Source organism: Lates calcarifer, linkage group LG20, assembly GCF_001640805.2.
Source record: "Lates calcarifer isolate ASB-BC8 linkage group LG20, TLL_Latcal_v3, whole genome shotgun sequence".
Taxonomy (NCBI): Eukaryota; Metazoa; Chordata; class Actinopteri; family Centropomidae; genus Lates; species Lates calcarifer.
In genome coordinates, this window is record NC_066852.1 from 15,317,477 (window position 1) to 15,341,824 (window position 24,348).

At 40.1% G+C, this 24,348-nt stretch overlaps 1 protein-coding gene across 1 annotated transcript; it reads left to right on the top strand.

Annotated features, from left to right (window-relative positions):
- The first annotated feature begins 236 nt into the window (after positions 1 to 236).
- trim37 (tripartite motif containing 37) lies at positions 237 to 22,321 on the top strand. The gene is made up of 25 exons (XM_018692337.2): positions 237 to 489; positions 1,414 to 1,494; positions 2,920 to 3,021; positions 3,831 to 3,871; positions 4,151 to 4,267; positions 4,689 to 4,776; positions 5,124 to 5,246; positions 5,857 to 5,980; positions 6,958 to 7,025; positions 7,422 to 7,546; positions 7,774 to 7,824; positions 8,622 to 8,703; positions 9,549 to 9,625; positions 10,417 to 10,596; positions 10,751 to 10,865; positions 11,108 to 11,299; positions 11,870 to 12,003; positions 12,171 to 12,253; positions 13,804 to 14,031; positions 14,396 to 14,704; positions 15,986 to 16,135; positions 16,802 to 17,000; positions 17,112 to 17,197; positions 17,445 to 17,555; positions 19,144 to 22,321. Exons 2-25 carry the CDS (start codon positions 1,474 to 1,476, stop codon positions 19,188 to 19,190), a joined length of 2,853 nt encoding a protein of 950 aa, XP_018547853.1. The 5' UTR covers positions 237 to 489; positions 1,414 to 1,473; the 3' UTR covers positions 19,191 to 22,321.
- Positions 22,322 to 24,348: the final 2,027 nt, after the last annotated feature.

Consider the following 24,348-nt stretch of genomic DNA (forward strand, 5'->3'; position numbering starts at 1 on the left):
TAAGATGCTGGGGCAGTAGGATTATTATTCAACAATATTTTTCCTGTAAAATGATTTTCAGAATGGTTGCAGAGTCATTTTAATTTGATCAACTAATTGTTTTAGAAGCTACGTGATTCCGCGGCCTGTCCACACGGTGGCGGTAATGTTCCTACGTCTGTCTGGCAGACGTGACACAATAACACGAGGAGAAGAAGAAGAAGGAGCCTTCTGATTGGTTATTGCTAGGGGACAGACAGCTTCAGAGCAGGCGCTACCGCTACATCTTCAACTCAGGGCGAAGAAACAGCCACTTTTCACCCCTTCTCTAGCATAGTTCTGCCTTCATATAGCTTTATTTTATTTTTTAGAGCTTTATTCTAGTCTTTAAATGTAGCTAAACCAGCAGAGACAACGCCTGCTGTGCGCTGGGATATAAGATATATAATGTAGCCTCTTTTCCCAGTCGTTTTTGTATCAGGTGTGACAGACGAAGCCGACGCTGGGAAGGTGAGTGAGTGTCCCTGCTAATGCCAGCAAGCTAGCTAGCCTTTCATTTTAATATAAATATTTTACGTTTTCTGAGCCCACTAAATTAAGTATAAAGCCATACCACAAAATATAAACTCCTGTCATGACTGCTCTGGCTCAGGTTAGCTGTCAGTGTCTGCTGATGCTGGGCCTCGTTGTGTTGGCTGACACTGACTACAAGCTAACGGTGATGACACCTTTTGGCCATGAAAACTGTATTTTGTAGCTTTTATGTTGCATTGTCTGGGCTTTTCTTAAAGAGCCATACAAATACTGTACAATGTTACAAAAGTATATAAGTATAAACAGGAAAGTGTACTTCAAATATTCAATGCAGAAAAATGGTCCATGTGATTGTTTTACTATTATATGTTAAATAATTTGATTATTATTACTTACGCATGGAAAGGGATATTTTACCGTTGTAGTTGCTTTTTAACTAATTTGTATGAAACTGCAACTAATAATTCTTTGTAGAATAATCTGTTGGTTATTTTCTGATTGTTTCATTTGTGAGAGTTCAGAAAATAGTGACTAATACCCATCACATTTACCCAGAGCCCAAAGTGACACCTTCACTACCCTTGCTTTGTCCATTCAGTAGTTTAATGCTCATAATAATTAAAATAATTAAAATGAAAAGCAGCAAATCATCATATTTCAGAAGCTGAAGCCATGAAATGTTTGTTATTTAACATGAAGAATGCCTTAAAACAATTATCAGTGAGTAGTAGTGGTACATTTGTGGTATTTTGGCTTTGTATCCCAGCACACAGTGAATTTGAAATGAATGGCTGAGAGACAAGATCAAAATATTAGGTTTGTGAACAACTGTGTATCCTGGAATTATTAAGCTTAAAGCAGAATTAACAGTAGTGTCTCTAATGTTACTTTTCATCTTAGACCACTGGCTACGACTTCTTTGTTTTTGTCCTTGAGATCAAGAACTTCAAGCTGGCTGACATGGATGAACAAAGTGTTGAGGTATGTATCACAAACATCAGACCATGCAGCTGGGGATCCTAAAGGTTCACCACCTAAATGTTCACCACAAACACTTGGTCATCAGCCCATCTGGTGACAATCTGAAGGCTAGACAGCCTATGACATGTTGAGACCAGTGAGACGGTTGGGCTGTTTGAGCAGGCACCAGCTGGAGCCTGACACTTAATGCAGATATATTGCGTGTGGTAATAAACACATTTTCAACAATGATATTCAATTTTACTACGATCCAAAACCCGACTGTGAAGTTAGAAAAAGGGCGAGAGCTCTGGAATGTCTCCTCTGAAGTTATGCCCACAGTGCCGCAGAAAAACGGCTTTTGCAAGTGCCTTTATTTTATATGTGGTGTGTTGCATCTGATGTACTGTATGTATGTAAATATATGTAAATTTGTTGAAGTAGATCTGCTCAAATACTTTGTGTGCACTGCCAATGACTGAGGGCTGCTGCTTGCACTGCCATTAAAAACCAAAGGCAAAATAAAAAATTGGCGTGTCTGACAGTAATTATGTATCATCTTCATATTGATACCAAACTAAAAAGCATTTGCTGTTTGAGTTAAAAGCCTTCAGATTCACCAGGTTTGTCAGCAAAACATTTCGATACTGTAAACACTCATATTTTAGCCTGTAGGTGTTTGTCAAAAGTTATTTTTCTTGTAAGCAGAACTGATCACGATCCTATAAAAGTTGCTAGGAACCACCACAATGACAGACTAAATACAGTAGAGAGACCTGAGTACAACAGAGAGACACATTAAAACACACTCACAAGCACATCTTTGACCAGAAACAAAATTCAACAAAAGTTTAAATTCATCCAATAGAATGAGACTTCAGGGTTTTAACATGTTTTGTAATTCATTCGATTTTTAAGGTGTAAAATGCTGGAAGGCATTTTCCCCAGTTTAGTATTAACCTGTGGCGTATCAGAAGTTAGCCAGTCTCACATTTACTAAGGCAGCTTTACTCTCAGACATTTATAGATAAAAACAACAAGAGGTTGTTATCCTCTCGTTGCTAGCGAGGACCAGCCTAATTTTTTCATAAAGCACTCAGTAATGAGTATATTTATCTCCATCAGTGAAACATGGGGCAGAGTAGTAAACTGCATCAAATATGTTTGACGTGGACTTCTTAGCATGAGACTACAAGATATATCCATAGTCAAGCACAGACATGATAGTTTGCACAGTGGTTCTCATGTCAGCAAGAGAAAAACAGAATTTAAAAGTAGAACTCTACAATCCACCGTAATCCATTAATACAGCTGTGGACTAAACCTGTTCCTTTGTGAAACATATGATGTTTAGTTTTTACTGACTCTGTGACTAAGTGATGTCGAGTGTTGTTGACTCTCTGGTGATCTCTGTAGTGAGTTCTCACATCTTCTGTCCCTGTGCAGAGCATCGCTGAGGTGTTTCGCTGCTTCATATGCATGGAGAAACTGAGGGATGCTCGTCTCTGCCCACACTGCTCCAAACTCTGCTGCTTCAGCTGCATACGGGTAAATAGATGTTCTCCTCACAACACCACTCTGTATTCTGATATTAGTAGTAAATTCTGACATATAATTGCATGCATCTTGATAGCCCACATCTCTCAGAGTCTGTTCTGTATAATGGATGTCAGGTTAATTTTTGAGGTTTGACAAAAAGTGAATGTACAGTTTTATACCGTGAACTGGGAGCCCAAATCAACATGACAGAGGTTTGTGAAGAACTTTCAGAGCCAGTACAGAGTTATTTAGTATGAGGAGACTCACAATAGACAGATTTAACAAAAAAATAGAAACCACAGAGGCTGAGAGATCCTGATATTTAGTCCCAAGTATGAGTAAAGTGCAAAAAACATGGTATCACTGTGTTGCTTTATTTTCCACAGTGAAGCTCAGTAGTTTCCCTGTATAAGATCCTCACTGCCTGGTAAACGCTCACCTCTTTCAATGTCACAGAATAAATAATGCATTTCTTAGGGACTATACACACAACAAGTATTTTCTGCAGCAGGACAGTGCATGTGGGATTGACTCAAAATAAACAATAGCTGTATTCATTGTAATGACAGAATGTGTCACCCAGTGCATTTTTGGAAAACAATTTATCTTTATGACACAGAGGAGTAGAATATATCTGTCTCTGGCTACACATATAATTGTTAGGATCAGTTCATTATTGGTTTTGGTGTTTTCATGGGATTGAGTAGTAATAATTCTTGCCAGTTGTATCTTAAACTGAAAAATTAACAATGGCTAGATTTTTGCATTGAATGTGTTTAGATTCAGTGATAACCAATTTGAAATGTCTTGTTTGACAGCGATGGTTGACAGAGCAGAGAGCCCAGTGCCCACACTGTCGGTAAGCCCCTGCTAGTACATCTCCACTAACTTCCATACTGTCGGTCAGTGTTCAAACTGAATGCAACTTTTGAGGAACATTTTTTCACTATCAGTTTTTCATTATTACTTGGAGTTGCAGCCCTACACTATTGTTTCTTATCTACACATACACACATATCCACCAGCATTAAAACGGAAGATACAAAGTGTTTATTTTAGTGTTGTTTTGTTGTTGTTATGTCATTAGGTGTTTGGGTTGAGATATGGTATAAAAAAGTGTGTGTTCTTGTACATGCAGGGCTCCGCTCCAGCTGAGGGAGCTGGTCAACTGTCGCTGGGCAGAGGAAGTCACCCAGCAGCTGGACACCCTGCAGCTCTGCAGCCTCACCAAGCATGAGGACAATGATAAAGACAAGTGAGTACCTCCTACCACTCTCTGAGCCTCTGTCCTGTCCTCACGTGTGGTCATTAGGGCTGAAAGATTTCCTGTTGTTTTAAAGTTATTACTTCAGGGTAATATATCACACTCTTCCCAGGATTTCTCTCCAGAAATGAAATCTGATTTTAAACACAGAATAGCAAATAATTAAAGTTTTGCTAAAGCTCACAATGGCAGTTGTCTGAACTTCTGTCAAAAATAAAAATGTCCCAGCAGTTCTAATGGAGCTCAAGATTCATCATCAGTCACTATGTTACACATGTACAAAGTTAGAATCTGAATTTAATGGCTCACCTGAAGGAACTGAAGGAAAACAGGCCAACATGTTGAGTGATGACAAGTTTTAAAAATATGTTTTTTCTTTCTGTCTGATAATCCTTTCGTTGGATTCTTGCAGATGCGAGAACCACCATGAGAAGCTGAGTGTTTTCTGCTGGACCTGTAAGAAATGCATCTGTCACCAGTGTGCTCTGTGGGGAGGCATGGTAACTTTTCACATCTTCTGTTTTTATATGACAGTTTGCATGCAATGTCACCAACACCTGATAATCATAATAATCAATTAACCTTTTCCAGGCAGTAAAATTGGGGCTGCATTTTCTGCTGATTATTCCGCTGAATATTTTTTATAGTCAATAAGTGGTTTGGAAATGGCTGAAAAATGCATCACAACTATCTAATGCCCAAGGTGATGTCTTTAAATTGCTGTGTCTGATCAACAGTCCAAAGTCACAAAATATTCAATTTACAATGATATAAGACAGAGAAAAGCAGCAAATCTTCACAAATGAAACTGAAACCAGAGAGTAAGTGTTGTTTTTGTTGTGTCCAGCATGGTGGCCACACCTTCAAGCCTCTGGTGGAGATCTATGAGCAGCATGTGACCAAGGTGAAGGAGGAGGTTGCCAAGCTCCGCCGGCGTCTCATGGAGCTTATCAGTCTGGTGCAGGAAGTGGTGAGGACTGCTTGTTGCTTTTATACAAGAAATAACAAAAATCTAAAGGACCACTGGCCATGACATTTACTGGGTACATTCACTCCTCTTAAATAATGAAACCTGTCTCTTTTGGACACTCCATGAGCCAGTAGCACCACCCTCTGGCAAAGTTTTAATCTGTGAACACAGTGGGCCGCACACAAGTTTGAGTATTGTTATCCTAGAGCTTTATCACTTTTTTCCTCTAAATTTACTAAATTGCTGATTTGAACTTGTTAAAAAGTTTCTAAAGTTTCATGTTGTTCTCCACTACTTACAGCATGACTATCCAGGAAAATGCCTTACATACAGCCGGTGGTCACTATGATTGTTATTTAAAACTCAACAACCACTCCAATTACTTGAGCATTAAGAGGCAGGAAGTTAAGTAGTGTTTTTTAAAAGTGTAAATGTGCTTGTGATAAATTGAGTGAGAAATTATTAAAAATATAGGTAGAGTGGGTGTGTTGTATTGCTGACATCCACTAGATGGCAATAACACGTTAATATTTCAGGTGATGCCTGATGCCACAACTGAAAGATTGATAAAGTTCAGTGCTTGTCTGTCTGTCTTTGTGTGTTCGGTCAGGAGAGGAACGTAGAGGCTGTCAGGGGAGCAAAGGATGAGAGGGTCAGAGAGATCCGAAATGCCGTGGAAATGATGATTGCTCGTCTGGACAACCAGCTCAAGAACAAACTCATCACCCTCATGGGTAGGACTCCAAGACACACACCCACTGTCACAATGCAGCTGTGTTGATTCTGGGTTTACAAGACACAAGTGCGTTACACACAGGGATGGTTTTAGCCAGTTTTACCTGAAATATTTAATAACCTCAGTCATGCATCTTGTGAAGTAAATGTGACAACAGTTTTACAAGTTGATCATGTTTTTAAAAGTCCTTAAGTCACTTTTACATAGATGTCAGCAATCGTACCTGGCTAGACCAAGTAACATTTTTGTCACACAGCAGCATGAGTGTGGGTTGAATGTTGTCAGATAAACGTAAAGGCTGCAGCAGCACAAGGTTAAATATAGAGAGACTGAATGCGTGTCTTGTTCGCCTGGTCATGTAATTACTTTGTCAGTTGCTGTAAGGTATCATCTCATATCCTTTAAGGCAGTCAAATCAGTTTAGACGTAACATGTTCCCCTTGTGGTGCAGCTGTAGCAGAAGAGTTTATATATTAAAAAAAGACCTTGTCCAATCACTGTAATAATCAGACCTGCTGTTCCTGCATTTGATCAAAAAGGAATTAAGGGCAGAAATGATTTTGAGTTTCATTATAAGAGAAGCAGGGACGAGTGGCCTTGCACTCATGATGCCCATTAATTAAGTATTTAACAGCAAAATAAAGCCATCACTTCACCAGATAGATGAGACCATCAAAGTTGTCTATCCCATGTCTGGAAAAGGCTCTTGTTGCTGTGAGACACCCCTGTGTCTAAAGGCAGAGACCTTAACCTAACAGAATATGCAGACTCCCTGCTGAAAGCAGTGAGAGGCTCCTTTTATAGCTATGGGTAATGTCCATATGAAATATTTATCTGAACTGAGTGGATGCATGCACTCAGCTACCCACATACACAACCTGCACACCAACCCACCCACTTACACTCACCAGCCTCCATCAGGGCTGACATTCAGCACAAGTACCCTGAAAATAGAAATGCGTTCCTCCCCACCAGGCCAGAAGACGTCCTTGACCCAGGAGACAGAGCTGCTGGAGTCTCTCCTGCAGGAGGTGGAGCATCAGGTTGGTAGTCTGCAGCAGCTCATTTCCTCCATTCATTTAGAAATACAGCATATTGCTGTTTTTTTTTTTGCTGTGTAATATAATAGACTTTATGGGAAATGCCCTCGTTTGCTTTCTTGCTGATGCGAAATTGATACCACTCTCATGTTTGTGCAGTAAATATGTAGCTGGAGACTGGAAATACTGGAACATAGCACCTCTAAGACTCACTAAGATGTTATATTATGTTTGTTTAATCCATACTATGGCTGAAGTGTAAAAATAACAATTATGCATGTTACATGGGCTAATGTGCCAGCCTTTTTCTTGGCTGAAACAGTGTGCCATTGTTGACATTTTAGCTGCATATTGGTGGCAACAACATCATGATTTTTGCTATATGTGTGTGTTTAACAGCTTCACTCCTGCAGCAAAAGTGAACTCATCTCCAAGAGCCCAGAGATCCTGCTCATGTTCCAGCAGGTCCACCGGAAACCAATGCAGTCCTTTGTCACCACGCCGGTCCCTCCAGACTTCACCAGGTAATCTGCTCAGCCTCATGGTCCAACAGGGGTGTAACAAAATATCATGATTGCATTTAATGAATATTATTATTCAGGAATATTTTTTTGATAATAACTTTTTTATTCATCATTTAATTATTATTTTGAATGATAATACAAAAGAAAAATAGCCCGGCAGTGACAAGGAACTACAGCTTTATTCAGTGTGTCTTGTGTTTAATCATTTGTCCTCTGTGTGTTTTCAGTGAGCTGGTCCCTGCCTACGACTCCAGCACTTTTGTTCTGGTCAACTTCAGGTAAATTCTCTCTTAGCTTGTATTTAGCCATCACTGCTGCAGCAGATAATATAGTAAATAAAAAATGGTGTGTGTTTAAAAATAGAGATTTCTGTTGTGTTCATAGATTCAGATGGCTCTGTCTGTCTTTATATAACATCTTTATAATGACCTGATGGTGTTTGAGGTAGACAGATGTTGAATGCCATTTTAAAAGTTTATCAGCAAAGGTGAAGACTTTTCACCTTTTATTTGCCTTTAGACACAGTTGGACACCATTCATTCAAATTACTTGGTTTTAAGCATATCCACACCTTTAGAGAATATTCTTATAAAATGCTGCTCATTTTGTTGAATTCTGCTGCATTTCTTTACTACTTATACTAGTTAAACACAAGACAGTAGCAGCTGTTATTACAACACAAAACAAGCAAATTGTAAACTCTTTCTTTGTTTGTTGCATCTGAAATGAATAAAGTAGATAACCATGAGGAAAAATAACAGAGACAGTAAAATCAGTGGGGTGAAGTGGTTGTTGACAAGGATGAGGAGCACCTTGAAGCTGTTCCACCCACAACTGGATCTGTTTCAACAGCTTTTTCTATTTTGAAAGTTAAATCTGGAGGTGATGGATCAAAAAAAGGAAGGAAAGCTACTGTTTACAAAGTTGCTGCGGTTGCTTTATTTGAAAATCTCTCATTACAAGCTTCAAGTAGGAATACCTTATATCAGCAATGTAATGTTGTTACAGCTGCCAGGTGATCCACAGCGTTTGAAATGAGTGTGTTTCATATGTGTGTGTTTTTGTGTGTTTATAGCACACTGAGGCAGCGGGCTGACCCAGTGTATAGCCCTCCTCTCCAGATATCTGGCCTCTGCTGGAGACTCAAAGTCTACCCAGTGAGTTTGGAACAGTTTCCTCTCTTCTATTAACTTTCCCACATAAAAAAAGATGGAAAAGATAAGTGTATTTCCCAAATGTCGAATCCCAGTCAATATTTGGGAAATACACTCATCTAGTTTCTGGTAGACAGTTAAGATGTGAAGATCAATACCACTTTTATATATCTGTCCATTAAATATAAGGCTACAGTTGGCAGCCTGTTGGTTTAGCATTAAGACTGGAAACAGGAGCAAATTGTACCAACAGGCTGTGTCCAGCTTGAAATGTAAAGGAAATACTCCTGTGTTTGAGCACACGTCAGCAATGGTTTAGAAAACCCCGAGGACCCATACCCCAGAAAATGATCTGATCTGGTTCTACAAAGGTAGCATAGAACTTTTATTAATGTGGTTATCTTTATGCATACAGTTAACCTCTGTATTTACTCTACATAAACACTGCTGCTTTGATTGCAGGTCTAGTTGAGGAGTTATCTTAGCCCACAAATGTTGGCTTTGGAAACAAATAATAAATACAGTCAAATGCACATTAATTATTTTGCTCTCCTACTCCTGTCATGTAAACTGTAGAAACAGGCGTTGGCACTTTTCACATTATAGTATATTATGTGCTTGGTTTTCATGTTGCACAAACCCAGAGGCTAAAATTAGATAGTTATTAAGACCACTGCAGTATTTTATTGTCTGTTGTCCTTAGCAACTTTTGGAGGTTTTCTCCACATGATTATAACTGTAGTTCTCCACATTCAGAAAAAAAAAAAAAATCACATGGACTTTTTCCAAAAAATGTCCAAAACCAGTGCATGTGTCTGTGCTGGTGACTCTGTAATATGTTTCCTCAGGATGGTAATGGTGTGGTCCGCGGGAACTACCTGTCTGTTTTCTTGGAATTGTCTGCTGGACTCCCTGAAACATCAAAGTAGGATTTATTTCTCCTCTCTTTCTTTACAAACTTCTCTCTCTGTAAATCTCTCTGTTTGCTTTTCTAGTTTGTTGTCAAGCCTCATGTTTCTCAACCAAGTTCTCTCTGTCTTTCTCCTTTTTCTTTATTGTCAGGCCTGGGGTTGTTATATTATCATATTTAAAAGGTTTTATTTGCAGGCATGAAAACAGTAATGGAATTCACAATAAGAATGCAGGAAAACACACATAAATTATTAATTCATAAAAGATGCAACACTCATTATTGAATGACAGCAAAATAAAGGAAATGTTTTAAGGCTGCTTTGAAATGAAATAAGAGTCTAAACAAATAAAATAAAATCACAAGTCCTCAGGGAGTCTAGGAGCATATAACTTAAGTCAGATTTACTGGAGTTTGTATTGACTGATTACTTCTGCTTTGTTTGTACTCACTTTGTTTTCTTAATTTTTAATGACACAAGAAAGATTGCAAACTTTGCTGCTGTTTTACTGAAAACTGCCAATTTTCTTGTTTTGGGCCAAATACTCTCAACACCGGGAGATTCTAGTCAGACTGAACTTGCAACGCAGAAGACTTATACCCATGCAGTTCTATATGAGTTGATATGTTGCTGAATTATTACAGAAGCACAGACTCAGTCAGTCTTTTAAGTTTAAAAACAAACTAGTTTAAAGTGTGATGAATGACCAAGTATCAGCTTTGTCATAATTGTACTGGATACCCTTTTCCTCACACCTCTCATCGTGTACTTCCCAGTGTAGTGATGTTATCTTGGTTCTGTGCAGGTATGAGTACCGTGTGGAGATGGTCCATCAGGCCTCTAGCGACCCAACCAAGAACATCATTCGAGAGTTTGCTTCAGACTTTGAGGTTGGCGAATGCTGGGGCTACAACCGCTTCTTCAGACTAGACCTTCTGGCCAGCGAGGGCTACCTGAACATGCAGACCGACACACTTGTCCTCTGGTGGGCTCACACACACACACACACACACACACCATCATCATCCTGTAGTTCATGCTCACCTGCACCACCCTGATATTATAGAAACAATCAACAAAGCAGGTCAGTCATCAAAGGGTGACAGAGTGCTAATTGTTTTCATATCTGTGCTGCACAGCTACCAGGTTCGCTCACCCACCTTCTTCCAGAAGTGCAGAGATCAGTACTGGTACATCAGCCAGCTGGAGTCGGCCCAGAGCGGCTACATTCAGCAGATCAATAACCTCAAAGAGGTACTGTGCGTGTCTGTGCTCTTGTGCTTGAATCTTTTCAGTGGAGATTTTAAATTTCCAAGTGACAACGGCTTTGTGAAGTTGGGACATCTGGGTTGGGTTTTACATCTGAAACTCTTAAACCTCAACAAAATATGTATTTTGCCCAAACATTTGAATAAAGCTGTGTGCCTCACTTCCTTTCTGCTCTTGCTGTGACAGATCTGTCAGTCGTCCTGACTGATTCATATGTCTAATTTCAGAGGCTGGCCATTGAGCTGTTTCGCCGTCAAACGTCGCGCAGCTCCTCACCCCCTGACCTGAGGCTGGCTACAGGCACCACAACCTCTGAAAGAGACCCTCGCTCCGTGAAGAGTGACGATGACATCCAAACCACTTTGACCAACACTAAAAAAGGCGAAGAAGAAGAGAGAACCCAGCAGGATGACTCTAATGTAAGGATGGAAAATATTGGACCAGACTAAGGGAGCAGCTAACTACTTTTTTCTGACTCAGTCTCTCAAGTTTCTGGGACAGCAAAAGGGGGAAGCATGAATTATTCCCCTTTACTAGCAATAAAGTGGTTTCACAGAACATATTTTTTTATTTTTTTTTAAACCCAGTGAAGTTCTGCTGCTACAGTTTGAACCCAGATGTGGTGGTGATGGTGTTTATTATTTGTTCATTGTTCTGTGGCTCAGTCAGTTACAAACCTTTGAGATGGAAGTAGTTCCAGGTCTTTTAATTGAGTGAAATAGGATGTATTTGTGGGAAGTGTAACCAGATTGCATTTGGTTTCAACAATCAAACAAATGATTCGATCCCATTTGACTAACATTGATCGTTTTTTTAAAAATGACCTATTTTGCTCTTTTTTCATCCCTTTGACTGGCTATAGTCAGTTTTAATTGCTGGGACATTTAAATATGTCAGTAATATATTTTAGAAGAAAAACATGGCTGCACTGGGCTACTGTTACTACTCTTGAAGCTTGGTGTGATGATAGTGTCATTTTGTTTGTTCAGGAGCTGTCAGACGGCGACTTGGAGGTGGACTGTCTGACAGAGGAAGAGGTGAATCCGTTGGATGGCAGCAGCACCTCAGGGAGCTCCACAGCCACCAGCAACACAGAGGAGAACGACATAGATGAGGAGACCATGTGAGTGAAATCTCTGACATTCCCTTAATGTAAAGTATGGATTAGAACAGAAAGGCCTGAGTTTCCTCCTCACTACATGCTTACCATAAAAAATGTTAATCAAATGCAATTTAACATTTGCATACTACTATTTCTAAATACTTTACTGTGTGTGTATGTTTACACAGGTCAGGAGAGAATGATGTAGACTTCATTGGGAACCTGGAGACAGAAGAAGGAGAGCTTCCTGATGACTTGGCTGGAGCCACAGGTATAATTCATGCAGCAATATTAAGTTGTTTTTCATAATTTATTATATAGTATGTGAATCCCACAGGTTGACAGTTTTGCCTCTCTTGGTGTAGGAATAGGTTCAATTGTTGACCTCTCCCGTTCTGTTTCTCAGCAGACATTGTATCTCACTCGTTACTGAATCCAATGAAGCTTGATGGAAAGTTTGGCTTTGGGTCAAGGAACTAAAGCCCAAATTATACTTTCCATAGCCACATAACCACAAGGTCCAGCATGACATAAAAATTGTTACCTGCCCATGTCCTCGAGGGTCTGCGTGCAACCCAAAATTTATGTGAACTTGTCCACCCATGCAAACGCTCAGTGTATCATAAACAGAACTCTGTTTTGGAGTATATCAGGTGATGAGTGAATCTTGTGGATCTTGAAAAGTGATACATGAAAGCAGAATTATTTCCTCATGCACTCCAAAGTTCAGGACAAAGCCACAAGTCCAGCTCCATTTTAGCCAAACGATTCCTCACACTTAAGAACATGGAACCGCCAAATATTAAATGTTCTGCCTTGTTCTGTCCTCAGTTGAGGCAAATAAAAGCCTCAGCCACTATTTGAGAATTTGCAGAATCAAATCTATTTGTGTTGTCTTACAACTGCAAAACCAGAACATAGTGATACGATGGTGGGCCTCAGAGCAGCTCCTTCAGTGTGTTTGACTGTGTTGGTGTTGAAAGGCACGAAGAGGATGAGTCATTGTTGGTTGCACTGGACCCCTTGCAGCGTGCTGATATAGAAACACTTGGTGTCTTTATGTGTACATGTGTGGGGGGGTTGTGTGTGTTCACTCTGTTAGAGATGAGAGTCAAGCTCAGCAAAATGCTGGCAGTCATGTCCCGCAGTGTAGTGTATTTTTTTTATATTGTTATAAGTTTTTCTGTGATGCTAGTAAAACAACAGAATTTAGCCTTGCAGTGCAAAATTAAATTAACAGAATCTTTCACATGAAAAGCTGAAACATCTTGTTTGCAAATAGATGTTGCAGTGATATTGAGAAAAATGTATTTTAAAAAATCATGACTGTTATTCATACACATAAATCACAATATAAATTAAATCAATATTTGTTTGCTTAAATATTCCTTTAAATTTGAAATCCTTGTTTACGAGTCACAAAGAGGTAATTTATTTAAAGAAATGAAACAACAGTAAAACAAAAACCATGTCAGTATTAATCATGAATGTTTTCCTCAGTTTAAACTCTTTATGTTTAAGTTAGAAAAGAACAGTGTTTGGTGAAATGTTAACAAGGTTGATCATGAAAATTTTAATCGTCTGAAAAGCAGAATTAATGGTAGCGCAGATGGGATTTACATACGTATCAAGGAGAAGTTGTGGTTGGAAAACAAATTTTAATGGAACTTTATTCTTAAGAAATTTAAATGACATCAGAGAAACAGTGAGCACAGCACAGAAATATAAAAACATCTTCACTGTATCAGCTTTATGAAAATAAACTAAGTTTGTAGTTTCTTAAGTTTGTATTCACAGTTTGATCTTCTGCTTTATCTGCAGGTGGATCCACCTCCAGCACACGTCCCTTACATCGCAGTGCTGCTGCTGGTCGTACTGCCAGTGGTAGTGGAGCCACTGCTTGCGGTGCTGTCGGGCCAGGCAGTAACAGCCTCCTGGAGATCGACCCAGTCATCCTGATCCAGCTACTGGATCTGAAAGAGCGCAGCAGCATGGAGTCTTTGTGGGGCCTTCAGCCTCGGCCTCCTGTATCTCTTCTGCACAGCCAAGGTCTGTAAACACAGCTCACAGCTCACTGACAACAAATCATTTCAGCTTAGCTGAGAATCAATACACAAAACCACACACAGGTCCCTCCAAAATAAAAAACATCCCTTTTGTTTGCACAGCAATTATTGCTGACAGAGGGTAAACCAATAAAATGGGGACACTGACTTTGCTTTTTTCTCTCTATCCCACAGAAAAAATGAATATTTTTTTCCTATTCTTTCTCTCCAGTGATTGTGATCATAGCCAGATACTGGAGATGTCATTTTCCTTGTTCTTGTGTATGAGTGTGTAAAGCCTTGTCTAGAGGCGTCTCATACACAACATGAAAACACAGAGATGCCATTCTTGTCCCTGTCTCTTCCAGCTCATCCTCACTCCAGAAAAGAGCGAGAGCGGCGACCACAGGTGGTGCGACGATCAGCTCCAGACTCGGGGGTCCTGATCCGCCTCAAAGCTCAGATGGCCGAGGTGCGCAGCAAGATGTCTGATGTCAAGAGTCAAGTGCTGGAGGCTCGGGGGTCTGGAGAGCCCAGGCCTGGCCCATCAGGAGCCTTCGGTGTGGAGGAGGCCCCCTCTCACCACACTGATTCAGAGCTGTCAGCTTGTCGTAAGGCCGGAGAGCTAGACCTCCTGGGGAGAACAGCTGCAGCTCGGTCCAGGCCCTGCCGCCCTGGTGAGAACTGCCACACTGCTAATGCTAATGATGTTAAACTGCTACTACAGTTACAATGCTGCAGAGTGTCCCAGTGATATTTCATGAAGTGTGCACAAACACAGAAAAAGTTTCCCCCAAAATGTCTTTTTTTATGAAGAAGTGAGCTGAATGGATAACAAGCTAGTTTCACAGCAGTATGTGCTGGTGGACAAATTAGTATTCGTACGGGCCAAGCTGAAAGTGGTGAGTCTGAAAAGGCGTGGCGGCTTAAAAATAATAAACTGTGTCGTTGTCTCTCTACAAGCCATCTCCGCTACTGACATCATTGAATCTTATCAGTGTTCAACAGAACATTATCTGCTAAATTTCCGCTCACTGCTGAGCTCCATCAGCCTCCAGACAAACAAATATTTTCCTCCAGCTGCTGACAGACGTCAGAAGAGAAACACCAAATGTGACTGCTGTGCTGTCGTAGTATCTCATTTCGTTAAGTGGCTCATTCAACCAATAATAAGAGATGTAGACTGCATTAAAAATGAAAGCTGTATCAACAAGTAAGGCTGCAGCAGCTCAGAGTTTCATCAAAGTTATTTTTATAGATTGTCAAGGAACCAGGGCTGAGTAAACTGAATAAAATTAAAGACTTTTGTTCACTTACTTTAGCCCCTGTCTGACTCTACTCCTTAATGGTTCAGCAAATTAGAAATAATTTTGTCCTTGTCTGCATGGTTGTGTGTGACAGTTCAGTAAAATCAAACTTGTCATAAAAACCCTGTGCAAGCTTGTAATTTGAATTTGAATTGGCTGATTCTACATAATGATTTTTTTTTCCATCAGAGCAGAAGTTAAGGGCAGTATGTGTTGCCTCTGCCAACCTGACAGCATTTGACTCAGTAGTTTATAAGAGAAGTTAGCTCTTAATGCTCTTAATATTACTCTAGTCATTATAATAATCATCATCATAGGCATATCTAAAGCACATATCATTATCCGCTGCCACTTTGGATTGTCAGCAGATGACTTTCAAACTAATTTCTCACATGTTTAGAGCAGTTAATCTTTTCTGTACTTTGGTTTAAAATGATACAGAATGTTTTATGGCATGACCCCAACTTAACTCATCATACTTTGTATTCCATATAAGCCTAAAATACTAGGGCAGCGCAGCAGATGTTTAAACCAGACTACAGATGACGAGGCTTACAGGACTCATGAGTGTAACATTTGACTCCATGGTTGTTGGGTCAGGAGAGCTGAATTAATGACATATTTGTCTATGCTCCTTTTTCCTGTGTGCAGCCAGGAAATCTCTTTCCCCCGTCCTGGACAGCAGTGGCTCCATGGTTGTGAAGAGGAGGAGTCCAGAGGAGATGGAGAAGGAGCTGAGAGGAGCAGAGGCAGTCACAGAGCTCAGCCTGCATCCTAATGAGGGGCTGGGAGGTACAGAGGGTCAGTAGTTTATTAACGTATATATTACCATTTAAACTTGCTGTGTACTACAGCTGGAAATAACACTATTTGAGAGTGGTGAGAATGAAAAAACCAAAACAACGAGCCGTAGAACAGAGTAGAGCTGCAGAGACAGGTGATAACAATCTGTAGATTCATCGCTGCACTGACACCTGTACTCAGCTGATAGAGCACCTAGTACACTTCCTTATTTTAGCAGAACATTCAGTAGCATGCATCAACATCAACAATAACCTTGGTTGAAATTTTGGGTTGTGGGCCGCTGTTAATGTGCTGTAGCAAAATCACTGAGTGTACTTAACTCGGTCAGGTATCTACTTGATGAATGTTGAAGTATCTACGTAGTGGAGTTTAAAATATACTGCTCCAAATAACGTCTGCCTCTCCTCTATGCTGCTCCACCATGACTTAAAATAGTTCCTGAAGCTCTAATGGCTGGTCTATGATAAACTGTAGGTTGTTTTAACACCATGTACTCCTCCTCTCTAAAACCCAACGCAGTCCCTTGCATTTTTTTAAAATGCTGGGTAATTTTCGGTCTGAACTCCCACCTAGTTTTGTTTGCCTGGACTGAACTAAAGAACAACAAACAGAACACAACTTGTGTCTTTGTATCATGTGACTTTGCTCCTGTCTCTGCTCCAGGCGTACTGAAGGCTGACGGCACCCAGGGCCCCCTCGTGTCTCTCAGCAGCTCCTCATCAGAACAGGCCTCCACCTCGAAGCAGCAGTACTCAGTGGAGCAGCAGCTGTATGGGACTTCGGGGCCAAAAGATGACATCTTCTCCTTGGGAGGACCAAGCTACATGACTGCCAGCAAGAACTGTGGCAGTAGGACCCTAGGGTGCGTCTCAGAGACTCATTGCACAGTAGAAAAATATAGCCATTGCTGGTGTCTTACACTACACTGCTACACTGAAAACACTTACAACTCTTTCATCTCTTCCTACCACAGAACAGCCGTGTTGGACTCTGAAAGCTCAGGAAATTCCCATCAGTCCTTGCTGGAGGGACCCTCTGCGCAGCCACAGTCAAATGAAGGTCAGTTCACTCAGGAATTAATGGGTTTAATGATTTTTTTGTTTCGTGTGTGCAGTAATAGCCACCTGACGACAACGAAACATCTTCATGGTATTATAAAATTCATTTTAAGAGTAACTAGTTAATTGTAAAAATGTTTGTCTTCTGCATCTTTCAATTTTTGTCCTTAAACTGAAAAAAGCTAAATAATATTCAGAGACAGAACGTACAGGTCCAACAGTCTCATCCTGTCTCGTCCTTTCTGTAGATCAGTGTCCATCTGTCCTGGTGGCAGCAACGAGCAGTGACAGTGACACTGAGGACGAGGCTCTGCAGAGCAACACCTCTCGCTACGACAACCAAACTCCTCCCTGCACAGGTACCCAACACACACACAATGATAACTGATAACACACACACGGAGCGGAGGTCAGACATCAACAATTAAAGCCTTTTAATGCTGTATGATTTTTGGCTTTCCCTGTCAAAAGATTGCGATCATCATCATCAGACAAAAACATGTTGAGAAATCTTTGGTCATCTGTCAAAGGTCACACTGACGACACATCCACTGACGAAAAAATTTAAATTAAAGACCAATATTCCACATTGTCACTGCTGCTATGACCCATGTTTAAGAACCAGTCAGTGAGGATTTGATATAAAATGACAGAATACAGTGACGAGCTATGTAATCGCTAAAAACGCAGAGCACAAAACTTGCTTTGCAGAATCAGCATTTCATGTTTCCATCTTGTCCTAGCCCTGTCACACTCTCCTCCTCTTCTTTTGAGGTTATTTGATGTGTAGAGGTGTTAGTCCTGTGTCCAATGTTTTGCTACATTTTTAAAACATGAAAACGGTGCTGTGGCACAAATATTTCTCAGTTAGCATCTGTATTTTTATTTATTTTTTCTATTTACATGTAGCACTACATTCCATCATCACACTGTCTGACAGGCCTCAAAATTTATATCGTACAGCCTGACAGAGATTGTGGCCAAGATTTAAACGCATCTCACACATCTTGTGTGTCATGCAATGAACTTGAAAAAAATGTTATTTCACAGTGTGTAGGTGTCATTACAAGGAACATGTCTTTCATCTGTTATTTCTTGTTTTTCTGTGACATATCTTCACATGCTATATAATGTATGGAATGGGACAGAATACAATTTTTAAACCTTTGGCCGCATTAGCGCAGCAGAAACAAGCTGTGACCTCAACACTGACATATCATCACCTTTTAAGGTGAAATGGGGAAAGTGTAAACAAACAGTTATTTATTTACACATCCAGGAGTTAAACAAGTGGTGCTTTTAGCCACCTGATGTATGGAAGTAAAGTATTCACTCTTTTTTTAGCTCTGTTTTTGGTCTCCACCAACTCCTGAAGGAAATATCTGACTCTTCAGCCCCATTGTGTTCACCAGCTGGTCATTGGTAGCGTACACTGGGTATAGTGGGAGTTTTTTCCGCTTGTCTCTGGGCTCTTGTATGCCAGAAAATCACAACATTGGTTAGGATTCCTTCTAAATATTGTGCAAATTTTGTCTAATTTCTAGTCAAATGGAAAGAACGTGCAAATGAATGCATGTTTCTCATCCGCTGCTCTTATGTGAATAGTAGGAGTCAGTTCATCAAAATATTGGTGCTAATTCTCCAGTTGGTTGGCATTAAAACATTACAGAAGAAGAGGGCGCAGCAAGATGGTGTAATTAAAATTGTGCCAGTCAAATCTTAAAGGAATAAAAACGATGTGGAAAATGTGATGAAAATATTGCATTTCACACAGCTCTTCTGTCTGTTGTTTCGTCTGCCGCAATTTTGTGTCTCTCCAGCGCAGGTGTTGACGCGTCAGCCATGTTACAATACTCCACCATAGCTCTTGTTTCCTTCCAGATCGAGTGTAGAAAACAGTTAATAACAAACATGCAGATGAGTTGTTTCTCCTCTTCCTTCTTCCAGGAGAGCAGCTTCTGTCTGATGACATGAATCTGCCCGCTGACAGGTGATTCCCTCTGAGTCTGTCAGACCTGGCAACCCACCGCTTTATCCTCAATGGCCACACCACGATGCAATAACGGCCAGAGACAAAACACACATGCTAGTTACACAGGTCTGTAGAGTAGAAGCTGCTTGTTATGCATGAACTCAAAATGAAGACAATGCAACAACCTGATTGTTCGATCACCTGTTTGTCCAGAAACAGAAACATTTCTTGTAAATGTCTTGAATATTTTCACAATTGGACCATGACAGAAATAATGCCAATGACAGGCCAGTTTACGAACTTTTCAGATAACCAGATAATATTGTGTGAATACAATGAAACTTCCAATTCAAAGAGAAGGAGAGAACCATCACTGCTATTTTGCCACCTCTCTAAAAATTGGACTTTCATTGTATTTCTGGCTACACTCAGTGACTTGACTGCTCAATGATGACCTCAGCAGTTTGATGTTTTACGCTGCTGCATTTCTTGGTCGTCAACATTTAGGGATGTACATACTTTCACTTCTTTCATGGTTACGCCACTAAAAACATCAGAGGAGAACACAACCACCATTTGTGCAATGACTGAATCTCTAAAAATGCTAAGGGCATAAAAACTGTTGCTGTACGTTGCTTTTTTTTTTGTTTTTTTTGCAAACCTGAAACATAAGATTTTACCTGAACTACAGGGCATTTAGTCACTTTAACTAACTTTCAGCACAAATCTGTTACCTTTTCACCGTTTGAAAGCTTCTGTTACAACATATTTGCAGGAGTTTGAGGATTAACTGTACGTAATCTGTAGCCTTTCAGTAAGAGTGTTTTATAACGGCGTTCTGTTGTTTAGTTCAGTCTGTTTGGCCTTCAGTCTCGACACCTACTCAACTTCGCTCAGACGAGTCCCTGCACCTCCCAGCACTGGTGCTGAAAGACTTCATTCACTTCTCAAACACTCAGTTTTAGTGACACTGCATAAATTCAGTGCTTCCTCTGCTGATGTAAGCCTTGATTAGCTTTCCTAGATATTTATGTAAATGTCTTCACTCTTAATAACAGTCGCAGTAGAAACTGCAACGTCTGTCTTCATTTGACATTTGAAAAGGCTAAGTGACACAGAATTACATGCATTATAAAACAGCTGCTTTTTGTGGGCTGAAACTTTGAAGTGTGCTGCAGATCTGATGCCATAACGATGTCCACAGAGGTGTTGTTGCTTTGACATCTGCTCGGACATCCCTGATCTGACCTACAGCTATTCATCATCATTCACCTAAAGGGATAGTTCGGCATTTTGGGAAATATGCATATTCACCTTCTGTTGGAGGGTTGGATGAGAAGATTGATACCACTCTCATCTGTGCACTAAGTATGAAGCTCCAGCTAACAGCTGGTTAGCTTAGCACAACGACTGCAAACAGGGAAGCAGCTAGCTTGGCTCTGTCTAAAGTTAACAAAAGCCACATCTGCTCCTCTCTTCAGTTCCCACTGTGTTGACACAAAGGCTGAGTCTCTCCCTCAGACTGTAGATTTTCACCTAATCAAACAGTACTTTTTCACAGCAGACATTCTGACTTTTCACAGAGGGAAAAGCACTAATCGTGTTTACAATAGCTCTGTTACAAACACGTGAGCCATGACAGTGTGACAGTGAGCCAGCATGAACAACACCAGGACCCTGATACTGAAGCAGCTAAATAGTATTTAGCTTTAATTAATAAACACATAAGCACTAGTCTTTGTTCAGCGCTGAAGTCTTACTAAAAAGAGATTTCTGCCTCCACTCCAATACAACAGAGGTGAATGTAGGGCTGCAACTAAAGATTGTCTTGTTTTGTCAGACCCACTCATCATACAATCCTAGAACAGTAAGAAAACTAGAAAAAAAATCACATTCAAGTCTCTGGAACCAGTGAATTTTTGTTGTTTTTGCAAGAACTGATTGCATTATCAAAATTGTTATTTTTCTGTTAAATTTGTGGAGCTCTGAAAAAAAAACAAGTTCCTGTTACTGTCGGTAAGCCACAGGACACACTGTCAACAGTTTTGATTTGGAAATACTTAAGACTGTTGATGGTGTTTTCTGTTGCCCAGAGTAACAGCAACATTTTATTTCTAGCAGGAGATGTTTCTAGCAGACATTTTGAGACAATTCAAATGTCATTCTTCCATGCTGAGAGCACCACAAATCATTTTCCATTTAGCTTTATTGTGTTGGTGAGGAGGTGGATATTTCAGAGACAGATATCTTCCACACCTGGACAAATAAGAAAACTCTGCATGCTGAGATGCCACCAGAGCAGAGTTTTGGTTTTTTGTAATTTGGTTGAACTGATTCTTAAAGTTGAAAGTGTGGTGCAGTTAAAGTCTTTTTTAACTCTGAGAATTTGAAAGCAAACTCAGAAATCTATTTAACATGTACGCTTCTCACTCCCCCACTTCTCCATGGATATACATAGCAAACATAGGTCAAAGGCTGCTGCAAAACAGTGCACGTTATTGGGAGAAAACAAGTGTTAAAGTAGGAAAACATCACATTGACTTGCTGTGTTACAGCTGATGACGTAGAGAACAGAATATCAACATGCTCAGAAACCTTCTGCACTTTGTAAGACTGTTGATTTACTCTGAAGTGGAGCATTTCCTCTTCATTTAACCATATCTTATTTTGAAGGCCACTTAATTTTTTTAGATCAAATATTCAGATTACATATTGTACACTTCTACAGTCATTAGTTTACACTGTAAATATCTTGGCAGATAAAATTTTAAGACCTTGCTGTACTTGTGCCTGAAAGTGCATGGCTTCATTGGCTGGGTTGAAAGAGGCAGGGCTACTTCTTGTTTGCACCAAGACCTGTGAGGTCAATCTTAAATCATCTAGTAGGATAAAGCTGATATTTGAAACGTCTTTACCTCGTCAGTTCCAGTCCAGTCGATCGTGTGATTTCAACTTCGCCTATGTTACTATTGCTTCACACGTTCATATACGCGACAGAAGTGTGGGAAACACGTTTATTAACCTTTTCTCTTATTTGTGCTTGTTGTGTCAAAAGCTGCTTTTGTTTTGAAGGTTCACAGTCTGCACTGTGCATTATTTGATGTGTACATTTCCTTTTTGTGTAATAAATAAAATGTTTTAGGATCCCAGAAATGACCATGTTCTCATGTCTTCTGTCTCACATTACTCTGCATTTGGGTCACAGATGATGCATCGTCAGTGAGGTTATAACAGTAAAGTCTTTCTCGGCTCAGTTTGCCCAAGATCAAAGGAAAGTGCTGGTTTATTCTGGGTCATTTTGGCTATTATGTTATTGATCAAATAATCTAGTTGAAGCAGAAAGTCTGAAGTCTGTTAGTGATGGATGTTTACAGCTAATAATGTATCTGTTAAAATAGGCTTGGCTCTCCTGGGGGTTTGTTTCTAACCTGTCTGATCATGTGACTGCTCATGTTTCCTGCAGTGATGAAAGAAGTACTCACATCTTTTATTTATGTAGAAGTAGTATAGAAAGTACAGAAAAACTCTTACAACTTAAATTTTTACTTAGAAAAGTATCAGTATCAAAATACACTTGAAGTACTTTTAAGTAAAAGTACTCATGTAGAATTGCCCATTTCAGAATAGTGTAAGTTTTATTATTGGATTCTAATTATTGATTAACACAGCCAGACGTCCCATATGGCTGTGGAGCTAAAGGAAGCCCACATGCTGGATGACAGCATGGCTGGGTGACATCCAGTCCCCAGAGACTGGATGTCACCCAGCACGCACTTGTCAGGAAGAAGCAGGATGTCAGCCAGTCTTTGCTTCTTACGCATGCGCATTGGCAAAATGATTAGACTGTCTGATAAATTCTTTGACAAAACACTGATAACTGAAGGACATGATGACAGTAAAAACAATGTGCGCTCCCACCAGGGGCGGAGATAGAGGGCCTGATACAATACAACTAATACAAAACTAACTCAAATGAGATGCAAAGTGCCCAGAAAAGGGACTCTGAACAATTAAAAAGAGAAACCATTAACTAACAACCATTAATGATGTGAATGATGATGTGAAATGACCACAAAGACACAACAACTGAAGAGAGACACAAAACCACCACAAAGGATAGCCACGTTATCTGTAGTTTTGTCTCTTTCTGGGGACAGGTGGGCGGCCTTTTCCATGTCTGTGTCCAGGGACCCATAGCTGTATGCTATGTGGAGTTTCAAATAGCAGCCATTAACTGATATTGCACAGTTAATTATTGCAGAGAACCAGCCCTTCAAATTTGAGTCCTGACACATTGTTAGTCATCTTACAAATGTGTGTCCTTCAGTCAACTGTTTCTAAACCCACTCCTGAGTGCTCCAGGTCAAACCCTTGTTCGCTCCTCGTCTCCATACTTGAGGAGGGGCCCTCATGTTCTCTTCCCCTCTCTGAATTTCATCGCCCTCTTTTCCTCAAAGCTCAAACTGCTGGAATGGAGAGAATAAAGCCAGATTATGAGTGGGGTGAAATGATGAGTCTTTTTATAGAAAGAATGTGGAGGACTGCTCACTTTTGTAAAGCTGTTTATGTAACAGCAGACAGCACTGTTCCACATGAAAGCCCTGTTACAGCATCACATCGCTCCTCACACACTGTGGCTTCTGGCACTTCACTTTGCTACATAAAATATAATTTGTGCAGGTTTCCTGCTATTCACTTCTGAGACTAAACAAAAACATTACTTCCTGTTAATCCTTCTGTCGTGTGATTCTCATAACGCTGGAGCCTGTTTGACCAACTGTCTGCAGCTCAGAGGAGTCACAAGATCAGTCTGGGGAGATGTGAGATAATTTACGGGAAAGAAAAAGAAAAAGAATCTAGTTTCTGCTACACCAACTTGTATTTTTTAATTCTCTTGTAAAATATTGAATAATTTGACCTCTCTGGGTCTCAGTTATAAAAGTGCAGAGTGGAACAACTCATAGACTTGTAATGGGTTTTGTGTTGTTTTTATAAACTTCAGTGTTTCATACAATCTCAACAGTAAAATTAGTACTGTTTGTACAGAGTTGAGGGGTGGCCAACTATAGGCTCACACATTTTTACTCATTAAATGATCCCTCTTCCTTCAAATGTGTCTGAATCTGCCCCTGTGGATAAGTGATGTCAGGAGCAGGCAAAAAGCTGCAGTTGCAGGAGCA

What these genes read in the sequence shown, in the direction of transcription:
- trim37 (XM_018692337.2), top strand. Translation starts at nt 1,474, where the DNA reads ATGGATGAACAAAGTGTTGAG. An exon ending in GGAGACTCAAAGTCTACCCA is followed by an intron (nt 8,704 to 9,548) that starts GTGAGTTTGGAA and finishes ATGTTTCCTCAG; the next exon opens with GATGGTAATGGTGTGGTCCG. An exon ending in TGACTTGGCTGGAGCCACAG is followed by an intron (nt 12,254 to 13,803) that starts GTATAATTCATG and finishes CTTTATCTGCAG; the next exon opens with GTGGATCCACCTCCAGCACA.